The 11,496-nt window shown below is 43.3% G+C and overlaps 2 protein-coding genes across 2 annotated transcripts; one reads left to right on the top strand and one right to left on the bottom strand.

The window, feature by feature from the left end:
- Nucleotides 1–1,422: 1,422 nt before the first annotated feature.
- Nucleotides 1,423–2,421, top strand: BDW43DRAFT_305025 (terpene synthase metal-binding domain-containing protein; the record flags this gene model as incomplete). Its single annotated transcript, XM_032045718.1, has 3 exons — nt 1,423–1,704; nt 1,808–2,024; nt 2,060–2,421. The coding sequence occupies 3 exons, from the start codon at nt 1,423–1,425 to the stop codon at nt 2,419–2,421; spliced, it is 861 nt and encodes a 286-aa protein (XP_031893712.1).
- A 2,482-nt stretch (nt 2,422–4,903) lies between these two features.
- On the bottom strand, nt 4,904–7,866 carry BDW43DRAFT_318256 (terpene synthase family protein; the record flags this gene model as incomplete). Its single annotated transcript, XM_032048678.1, has 7 exons — nt 4,904–5,169; nt 5,215–5,398; nt 5,477–6,508; nt 6,561–6,739; nt 6,901–7,006; nt 7,057–7,514; nt 7,638–7,866. 7 exons carry the CDS (start codon nt 7,864–7,866, stop codon nt 4,907–4,909), a joined length of 2,451 nt encoding a protein of 816 aa, XP_031893711.1.
- Between the last annotated feature and the right edge of the window lie 3,630 nt (nt 7,867–11,496).

The raw sequence follows: 11,496 nt of genomic DNA, 5'->3' as shown, positions 1-11,496 counted from the left end.
CTAGGACTCAACATTACGATATTACCGCGACATCCCAGGTCCGCCTTAAGAGAAACAGGGGGGAACAGAACAATGTAGGCCATGGGCGGAGAGCTACAGCGAAACTTTTGTAGTATTAATTTCCCTAATCTTATTATTAACAATTAAAGGACCATTTCAGATAAGTATTGGTCTTCATCTCTACAGAATGTTCAATAATACTTAATTTTCCTTTTTAGCTATAATGCGAACTAGATGTATTCTCTTCTCTGTTCTCTGCTTTTTAAAAGTATGTTTCCAAGACACGCTAAATTGTTGTCTTTGAAACTTCTTGTGGGTGTTGACTTTTCCGGATGATTGTAGATATAAGATAGACTAATTGATTTTATTAGGACAAAATAGAGTGTCTAGGCTTTTCAGACAATTTTTTTATGAGTTTGAGATGTCACAGACCTATATTCTTTGAAGTGATGTCTCATGATCGTATGGAAGGAGTAGTCCACTCACTGAATGCATATATCAGACACCTCAAGGGCTGAGGCCTTCCACCAAGGGCTTAAGCTTGTAAAGGTGCTGAAGTTACCCATCTCTAGGCAAAGGGTGGCTGTGAAATTAGACCATAATATCAAGTTAAAAGATATCAGACATGCCACTAATTCATAACATCCACCGTCTCTGGCTAGATAAAATTGAAATAGTTTAGATAACAGCTAATTGTCCTAATTATTCGCCTGTACTTTTTAAGAGCCGTTTACTTATGTTGTGATGTGTTGTATGCCGATTTAAAGCTTTTACTACATGACTCACATAGAACTGTTATAGCTAATCATTAGGTCATTAGTACCTATGACTTGTGCAGATGTTCAGGGCAATTTGAGGGGGTGGCCATAGACCTCGCCATGACCTTCATGAGGGTCTATGATTCAGACCCTCCACCCGGCCCTCGTGAGGTTGGTTCCAACCTCAGCGACAATTAGCCGACCCTCAACTCTTAGAGGGTTGCTTGAGGGTCACCCATTAAGACCCTTCTTTACTTGCATATGGAAATTAGAACAGCTCCCGCTGATACAAACTTGGCCAACACCCGGGGCTTCTGTAGGGCCCGAATGTGAGAACTCCCCAATAGAAAATTAAGGGTAGAACTAAATTCGAGAACCTCCAGGGCTCTGCCCAGTGCCCACTAGGGTGATGGCAAAATATATACTTCACAGCCACATGATGTGCATTCGCAGCAATGAGACTACAGTACAACACCTCGATTTCAGTAATGTCAGATGACATTATCGAGCTACGCATATAATAATAGCAGTTACGGTCATCATTCGAAGTACGGGTTGCTTGAAATCTCCAATACGCGCCCAATACTCAAACGGCCTGTACTGACTTGACGGCTTTTGTTGGTTATCCTCAATAGTCTACCTCTGAAGTGGAAACAGATCAGCCATGGATAAAAAATATACCGAAGCCCAACTCGCTGGTTTAAAAATCCCTGTCTTCAGCCTCCCATGGCCTGGAAATATTTCACCAGACGTTTCCCTGGTAGTGGAAAGGATGATTGAGTGGGCCGAGAACCACAGCTTATTTGTCAATGAAACGTACCGCGAGCGGGTTAAGCGAACTCGCTATGCTTGGCTTGCCGCGCGCTGCTATCCGAATACTGACCGCGAATTGTTACAGGTTCTTGCAAATTATTTTGTCTGGTATTTTCTAGTCGACGACTTGTTTGTTGATTGAGTAGAAACAGTTAGCCCTAGAATGTTCCTGAATCTTACCGCGATGATTGGCGTCCTAGATATGGATTGTGCGGCAGAACAGCCTGTCTATGGAGAACTCCTGGCTCAACATCTGTCAAGTGCTTCGGCGTCTATTGTCGCACGAACATTTTGAGCGATTCGCCCAGGGAATGCGGCTCTGGGCAACCGCAGCTGGGCTCCAGATACTCAATCACTTGCAGGAAAAGCCAGCAGGAGTCGCTCAGTATGAAACAATTCGGCGCCATACAAGCAGCATGAACCCTTGCTTGGCACTGTCAGATATTGTGAATTGTGGGGCAGCCAATCCAAATGAATATATTGCCCAGATGTTCAAAAGCTTTGCCAGCATACGAACAACATTGTCTGCTGGACTAATGATATTCAAAGTCTCCTTGTGGAAGCGCATCAGCCTAGACAGTTTTGGAACATGGTTAGCACGTATGCGAGCTCTGGCAGAACATTTCAGGAGAGCATTGATTGTACAGCTGCAAGAGTAGAGATGGAGATTAACAAGTTTAAGAAACTGTCTGATGCTATAACACAATCTGCTTGTAAGGAGCTATGTGGCCTTATTGATGGATGGGAATACTGGATATGTGGATATATGGATTGGGTCGCACATGATACTCAGCGCTATGCACAAAGATTTGCTTCCACTGATGCTGATGATCGCAATGTGCTGGGATAATGCTCATGATTCACCACAGCGTCGGTTGGCAAATTTTATTTCTTCCAGAAGCCATAAAGTCAGCTATGTTCCTGAAAGAAAGTTTCGCTAAAAGATTGCAGAACATGCTTAATAAGGCATCGTGGTTAACTAAGTGATTGGGGTAGACTCGGCGCAGCCGGCCCAAGAATGTCTATCAGATTAGGCTCAATTCAGAAATATACAAGATTAGATCAAAAGTTGTGAGTAGGAGCCATACAAAGGAGAATATCGCCCTCCGGCAAATGGCATGCGATCTCAGGTTTATTCACGGCGTGCAGCTTAAACTACGTAATGTACCAACCTTGCCCTCTGCCTAGAGCTCGGGACTTGGACGTACATAGCAACGCCGAGGTCTCCTACACGCCGATATCCTGTAGTCCTAGAGCTCTCTGCACAAAAAAATAACTTTATCTTCTCTCTCGGACTGATCAGTACGAGATGCCCCAAAAAATTGGACCTGGGATAAACAAACTCAATAATTAAACAAATTAGTTGTTAACCACGTCCAAGGTCACCCGTATCACTGGACATCAACGTTTGATGGGGCCAGAGTCCAGATTCATTTGGTCCCTGATCTTCACTGAACGTTTCTCACTATGTGCATCTGCGTGATTCTCAAGGATGCTCTAGGGGTTCAGTACTTTATCCCCTCTAGATAGTAGGATTACATCTCAATAGTCATGATATCATAGAAAAGCTCCTGACTTCATTCCCGCATCGTACCCGAATCATAGGGTTCCCGGGAATTATCCTTTACACACCGCTATAAGCAGAATAGAATAAAGCAGCGCCTACAAGATAGTAATTATAAATAGATTACTATAATTACTTATATTTACACGGATAGAACAGCTCTACTCCCAGGCGGTTTCAAGTAATCTACAAGACACTTAATTCCCGGATTTTGATACTATAAAGCACCACTGCTTCTTTATCTCTTTAGCAAGCGGTTGGACAAATAACAATATTGGGTTTGTATAGAGTTGAGATCTATTCAATCTGGAGATAAAGAGCAAGGTTAGACTTGTTAGGCCTAGCCCACGAAACCCGGCCCAACCCGCCAAGAAATGGGCTGGGTCGTCCAATGCAATAACCCGGCATGGGCCGGGTTACTTCCCTGGGTGGCCCACGGGTCAACGGGTTAGCCCAGGGGTGGTTTGCATATAATCTTAACCCAAACCCAACGGGCTGGGTTGTAGAACCTGAAAAACCCGGCCCAACCCGCGGGCCTAACAAGTCTACTCCACAGGCAGATACAGAGATTTGTATCTTGTATAGAGGCTAGTCAGGTGGATAAAGAAGGCCCAATATTTCCATATTGACTAGATACTCTGGATAATGTGGTGTAATTACTCGAATAGCTTCAAATTTATCGTTTGCGTGGGACTTATCGTATGCCTGGGGCAGACCAACACGTCGAAGGGCGGATGGGGCTGCTGACCAAAGAGACGGATACTCGCTGATATTCACTACGAACTGAGCAGCCTGTATAGGGACTGCGCCGTCACAATATGGTAAAGTTCTCTTGGTTAAGATCTTGATAGGCTGGGCCACTATTGATACTTGACATGTAAAAGAGAAACGATAAGGTATATAATAATTAGTATAATGATATAAAGCTCAAACAATATGACATTGGTAGCTAAAGTCTAGAACACTAAACGTGGGGAGGAAAGAAGTAACACAGGTGGTGTACGCTGGCTGCTCTGTATACCAACACGCGTCCTGTAACCCACCAATCAAAGCTCAGAGAATCTAGTAACTGTTAAAGCTGTCTCAAAGCCGTCACACATACTGTTTAATAGCTTGGCTCCATTTTGTGGCATCATTTATAACATATTACTTGTCACAGATTGAATGGTGATTCGGCCTGATGGCCGTACAGGATACCCTGACCCAGGTGCATGGACAATCGGCCACCGATGAGGAACATCAGGCCATCAACGGTTTGGTTTTCAACGGGAAATCTGAACCCTTTACGTACAGAGTCTTCAGCTATAAATTAGCGAATAGTTAGTAGTAGGAGGAGATCAAGAATCAGTCTCCTGTCTGAATAGTATCTACTGCCTGCCTTTGACCTCTCTCCCTTCTAGCCTACGTATCCTTACCTAGTTGACAGGTCTTCTACCCTGAATAGTAGATATCCTTGACATTACTAGTTGCATTGTAGTTTAGACTCGACAATCACACGTAGCAGGTAATGCTGGAGAAGTTAATTAAATTGTACATATTCACGAGACTCTCGGTAAACTCGAGGGTTTATCTACAAGATGAAATTAATTTCCAATCAATATAACTTTATGTGTACTAAATTTCATATATGAAGCTCTGCATTTTAACTGATTAACCCTCGATTTATATTAGTCTAGATATTTCTAGAGTGAAGTAAAATTGCTATTCACGCTATATCTAAGCGTTATTTCTCACCATGCTTTTTGTATTGAAACCATGTCAATGTGTCAAATCATGTTGCAGTTTCGGCAACAAAAGAGTATTTAACGCAGGACTCAAAATAAATAGTGAATGTGCGATAAAACACAGATAAGTAGGCAGAGATTACACCAGTGTCAGGACCCCCCAAGCTATCTTGCAAGGCATTCATGCACAACAGGGTGCAGCTCTGCTCGTACTCCGCAATTTGGCGCAAGCGCACTCTCAGGTCATCTTCAGATTCTGGAGTTGGTGCAGACCAAAACTCAGGGAAATTCGCTGAATTGAGATTTGACTCTAGATGATCCCGGGAGAGGCTTCCATAATCATTTCAAAGCCTACTCTCGGTAGCAATATGTTTCGATAGCTCTTCAGCAAGATACTTTTCTTTAGCGGTAATAAAGACATCTCTACCGTTCTCCAGCTGACATATAAAATATTTAAAATTAAGTGGACTCATGGCATGGTGTATAGCAGTCTGTTGCAGCCAGGAATAAAAGAAGTCTTCTGTTTGGATTTGAACAATCTCTGATTTGGTAGGCATATATCACCACCTCAGCTGGATATTGGATTTCGCTTGCTGGAAATTAGCTGCAACCGCAACCTTCAGTTCCTTTCGCAGATTGCGCCGGTCATATTCGCTGGCATTCTCAATGCACGAATTATTTAAAATAGACTTCATCCACCTTTCTAGAAGCTGTTCGGCTTGCTTGATGTTGAACTTGATCTCCTCAGTCAAATCCGCAGAATCTTGTTCAGGTAAAGATCTATTGTCATTATCCGTTTGCGAGCCATCTCTTTGACTGCAAACCCGATCAGCGAAATTCGCTATAATGTTTAGTGCAGTATCTGGCAACTCCAAGAGACATGTATCCATATAATGGTCCTCTTGGTAAATTCCGGCGGCAAATTCGACCATGTTGTAGATTCTGCTCGTGCTCAGGAGATGGTCCGCTCTGGAATTATTTGCAAAAACCCAAAAAAATGCTGTATAATCTAGATATTTTTCCCCCAGCACCGCTCTTTGCGAAGAATGATCCAGTGTTCGTAGGTTGTACTTAAAGAGGAAGGCCTCTATAACCGAAGCTTGGACAACCCATCGAGATGCCTTCATCACAGATGGCAGCTGTTCAAAATATTCGGTCAATTTGTGTATTCTTGTATATGGCAAATTGAGAAGTTCGCGTATTATATTTTTCAAATCGTCAAAACGATTGTATGTTTTCATAGCAGCCTGGATATAAGAGTCGGAGACAGTTGGTATCGCATATAACGTCTTGTCTAGCCAAAGCTGATCGTCCATTCCTGATCTTTCACTTTTGCTAAGGATGAAGTGTTGCCCTCTGTCAATGGCACATTGGACCTCGCTCGAGATGAGCGCAGTGAAGCTCAAACAAGCCACATTTTTCAGAATCAGGACGGCATATGCAGTCTCCTCAGCAGAACTGGAGCTTCCCCAAGACCCGTCCTGATTTTGAGTAAGTAGTGTTCGAATGAGAGATTGGAAAAGGGTAATTGGGATTTGAAAGCTCATAAGCTCCTCCGGCAATGCGGCAATGTGCCCTTGTTTCCAGGACTCAAAATATAGCATTAATGCTTCACACGTAAGCAGAGTAGGATAATAAGGCGAGATATTCTTAAGCAATCAGTTTTCGATGCGTTAAGGCGGTGGCTGGAGCTGGACCTACCCATTTGTCTTTGACCAGTCTGTCTGACATAAACCAGGTCTTGCAAAGATAGCGGGTACATTTTTCAATTTGAGGCTGGTAATGATTACCAGCAGTGAGGGATAGAAAGGCAGCCAGCACATTGGCATTTGTGCTTACACTAATAGATGCTTTGTAAAGATAGGTAACAAAATATTCCTCTCATTCAAATTGAGCAAGTAATTTTTCGGGGGAGTGTTGCGTGCCCTGGAGCGCGAGAGCAGTCAAGGTTTTAGCGGTATCATCAGCGTCAGGACAGGCCTCTAGTACTGTGCGATGGGTATTAGATCTAGGATTTACAACCCCGCTGTAGAGAGCTTACCGAAACCCGTCTGCCCATATGATTTGATATGGTGCTCGATATGATTGCCTATTTCTTTCAATCTATCCCCCGTTTCTATGTCATACCGTAAAAGATTTACGGACACCTAATAGAACTTAATACTTCGTAAAATCGGTTAACTGGTAATGGACTCACCCATGCCCATTCGAATACTGTTGTTGGGTATCCGCTAGCCACAAGCCCTGATCCTTTTCCAGCTCCAGCAACAATCGAATTACGAATATAGTCCTCTGAGTCATTGTCCCACCACGGGCTATGCATCAGATAAGCCGCTGTTGCTGACGGGGATGCTAGCATGCTGCCAAGTATCCTTTGTTGCCCCAGCATTTTGAAATCAATGTTCCCAATTAAACCCTCTAAAGAGTGAATAACGGAAGATTGTGGGCCTCGTGAAATGGCATGTAAGTCTAATTTGGCAAGCTTTCTGGACCGTATATCAGCTAAGTGTGTGCTCGCATTAGAGTTAAAATGCACATTATCCTTGCTTAATAGCTCAAAGATCTTGGGTAGCCAGAGCTCCAGGCCCACGGGTAATATGCTGGTTGAAAGCAAGTGATTCAAGTTTCCCAGTGCTGATTCTAGAAAATATTTTGCTTTTGAAATGCGAGTCTTGAGCATCTGAGTCTAGGTATTGTTATGATCCATTGCGTGTCGCTGCAGAGAAAGGAGAGAAGCCAATGTGCATGTAATAGAGTCCAGTTCCGACTTGGTATGACTCCAGCTGCCGTTATCATTCTGGAGTCGCAAAAGAGCTTCAAAAGCATCTGGAAACACCCATATACGTTGTCCATTGACCACTTTTGTGACCATCGAAACCAAAGCCGTATCATAAATATTGCAGGACATTGTTCCCAATCCATACGCTGGTTGGTTGTATTCCTGGAAATATTCAAAAAGACTTCGCTTCTTTGCTTCAATAAATGCAGCAAACACACAGTCACCCATTGTTTTTTAATAACGGGACAGTTTTGGTAGAATATAACAAAGTATAAGTATCAGGTAAAAAAAAGATCAAGGTGATAACCAAAGGAAAATTATGAGACAAGATATATATCCTGGCGAAAGACTTATTATATAAACTTGCCTATCTTATAGTAGTAAAGTTACTGACTTTTGCTCACTAGATAAGGAGATTAACATTGGTATCCATTCCTGTCCGGTACGGGTTCCTGCTCCATGTCGTGTGACTTAAAGTCGTGATCAAAAGAATATTCAATTCTCTAGTCTACTAGGAGAGGGTATCCCCACACACCAAGCTTAACGATGCGTAGTGGTCTCTATTTAGGTGTCCAATCAGTGGCTGCTCTAGCTTTTCCTCATGACCATAAACCCAAACCTTAGTACATATTTTCGACGCAAACCATACCTTGCCTTCATCTGCAATGTGTGGCCGTGCTGGTGCCACGTAGTCCAAAGATGGGCTTGGGGCAACTGTGAGTTATTAATTGTAAAATATGTTTGAAAGATGTAACTATCGTAATGGCCTCTTTTTGCTACTGAATGATAGTTTGACCAATGTCGTAAATGACTCCATGCTGATCATCTTCTCTTCCTGTTACACCACATGATCTACTGATGTCGTGTATGATACGACATAGCCTAGATAAAATGCCCATAATGAGGTACAGTATACATTTGTAGAATTGCATGTCTCACGGAAGCCTTATTGCGTGATCCACATATTGGATGGTTGTAAAATTGCTGATATTGGACAGTCCAACTTCATATTACTGCGTTTGATTCCCTACCGCCCACCAAGGTTTGCATAGGTTAGGTATCCCATTCTTATTAGGCTCTTACACAAATGCATGAGAGTCTGGGCTTCTACCGGAATATAAGTTACATCCCACACTTTGAAATGACAGGTGACATGTCACTATAGTACTGCGGCAACCAGTAAATTGTCGGGAAGCTGAATACGCGTAAGCGGTTGACATAGCCAATGAGATAGAGTCGTCCATAGAATCGAGTATATATCAAATGGCATCCGGTCCTCAGTAGGCTACGTACGTGTAGCTGATGCAGCCTCATTCTTCCTTTCTTCGCCCGAAATCACAACATCAACATAGTGGGGTCGGGATTTTTAGCTTTTGCCCTTCGACGGTAGACCCTCTAGAAGCAAATATTAACCATGAGTTGGCTACCCTGATCTGTCCAGTTTAGCCAATAGAACAGTATTAATGCTCCATTTCAGAATGGAATCACAATAATTAAAGTGTGAGAACCGGGTATTGCTGTGCTCCCGGGAGTGTTGTGAGGTCTATGCTAATGCTACTCGGATCAGTCATTGAAGATAAACAAGTGCTTCTACCAATCCTGAAAAGATGCTGGTACCATAAATTGCTCATAAATTACACATCTTTTTGATAATCAACTTTAAGCCTACAATACGTAAAATAGGCGTTTAAGCAGTAGGAGCACAGTCTGAGTGAGGAACAATGGAAACTGTCAATACTAATGTTAGGGAGGATTTTATTGGATTATGAACTTACATATCTCAAACTGATAATGATTGTCACACCTGCACAAGGGATTCACATATTCCAAAAGTCTCGCAAAATGTGGTGACTGAGTACGCAACCATAATATGGACGAGAACACTGTAACTGGTGCATGAGTACATGGTCATCTTATCTATGGATATTACTATGGTGACAATATGGTAGAAGTTGTTGAAGAAAGACATGCTCTACAGCATTGTGATGATCCTATTCACATTGATATCTAATGTGGTGATCTAACGAAACATCGAACATAGAGAAGGAAGAGAAAAAGAAAAAGAAAGAATTCTATCATACAAGAACTGTCGGATTTTGTGTTGTAGGATCTGATCAACAGTGAATAATGTAGTTGCCACTTCCTGCACCGCCTAGGATGCTTCAATTTCTAATCCTCCCCTAAAAATCCATATCAGAAGATGCAGGTAAAAATGCTTGTGGTTTGGCTAGCCTGGTTGTTGGATAACTAGTCTTCTCCTTCTTGCATATCTGCATTTAGTCTATCTTCGACCGTTCCCTGATAACTCTTTTTGCTGCTGCTCCCAGTCTGACTATCTGCTTCGTCTCTTCTAGTAAGGGCTTCCTTACTGCAGCGGCTTTTGCCAACTCGTCTCGTTGCCATCAATGCCAATATGGGCCGGAATCCAGTGGAAGACCATATGGAATCCCGCCTTCCGGCACCACCCCTCAAGCTCAAGACAAGCCTTGAGAAAAACCTGCCCTGAGACCATACAAGGGTTAATTAGGGCTTTGAGCCCCGCCTGACTGTCTGAAAATACATATATCCCCTTGGTGGCTCTCTACGCCTCTATGGGGGTTATTCCCCCTTGCCTGATCTCTTCCCCGGTACACGGTATCACCGCACTCCTTGGTATAGCATGGACTGGTCCAGTACACACTCTAATGGCTGCCTTCCAGACCACCTATTTAATTTAGTGTTTCATCGATATAAGATAAAGCTCTATATTGAGAGCCTCTACCGCTGTTATGCAGAATACCCTGCTGATCAGGGCTGTGGCTCTTTTATGGACGGAGGCAAACTGTCAGATAATCTAGTTGTATTCTTTTGCTAGCATGTTCGCTTGATACCACGAGGCTGCCCTGTAGAGCATCTGTGGGATAACTACTGCCTGGTAGATCCTTCTCATAGCCATGGTTGAGACCCCCCATGTTGATCCAGCCAAGCTGTGTAGGGCTACAAGGCTAGTCCCGGCTTTGGCAACAGCCCTAGCCAGGTGTGTGGCAAACGAGAGTTCCGGGTCTAGCCAGAATCCTAGGTAGTGTTCTGCTTCCTGGAAGGCAGGCATTGTAATCCCTTTGTCCAGAGATAAAGGCGTCAATTGCGGCTATATATCTATTTAGAGATCATAATAAAGTATAGTAGTATGTTTAACTGGTGTAAACACCAATGCATGCTTTATAGCCCAGTCCTGGGCTCTGTAACAGGCTATCTAAATCTTGACCACTCTTTCCTGCTCAGACAGGCCTGCAGCCATACAGCTGATATTATTGACCCAGCTATAGACTACTGTCTGCTTCAGGTTCTCAGCTGTGCTTTTCCTTGTTTCTTATTCCATGCATGACTTGATTAAGCCCGCGTTGTAGAATAGATAGAGAATCAGTAAGAGAGGGCTTCCTTATGGAAACTCTATTGGTATTGGGACCCTTTCGGCTATACTCTCTAGCATACAGATCCGTGTGGATCAGTTAGACAAGAATACCCTGACCTATAGAATTATCTTGCCAAGTCTCTTCCTGTAAAGGTCATGTAGAAACCTTTTATGAGCAGTGTTGTCATATACCCCTATCATGTTAAGGAGAGCTATGTCAGGACCTAGGCCGAACCTTGCCTGAGGTACCTAGAGGCGTGTCCTGCCTTTTCCAGTTAAACGCGTTGCTCTCTCCACGGTCCTGAATTAGCGGTATTGTATTCCACCAATTGAGTCTTCCTAAGGCTAGTGCGATGTCTGTGAAGGGAGGATGGGCGCAATTAGACTTGTTAGGCCCGCGGGTTGGGCCGGGTTTTTCAGGTTTTGCAACCCAGCCTGTTGGGTTTGGGCCGGGTCAAGATAGTATG

Source organism: Aspergillus alliaceus, assembly GCF_009176365.1.
Source record: "Aspergillus alliaceus strain CBS 536.65 unplaced genomic scaffold BDW43scaffold_118, whole genome shotgun sequence".
Taxonomy (NCBI): domain Eukaryota; kingdom Fungi; phylum Ascomycota; class Eurotiomycetes; order Eurotiales; family Aspergillaceae; genus Aspergillus; species Aspergillus alliaceus.
This window is presented reverse-complemented; position numbering and strand designations above follow the sequence as displayed.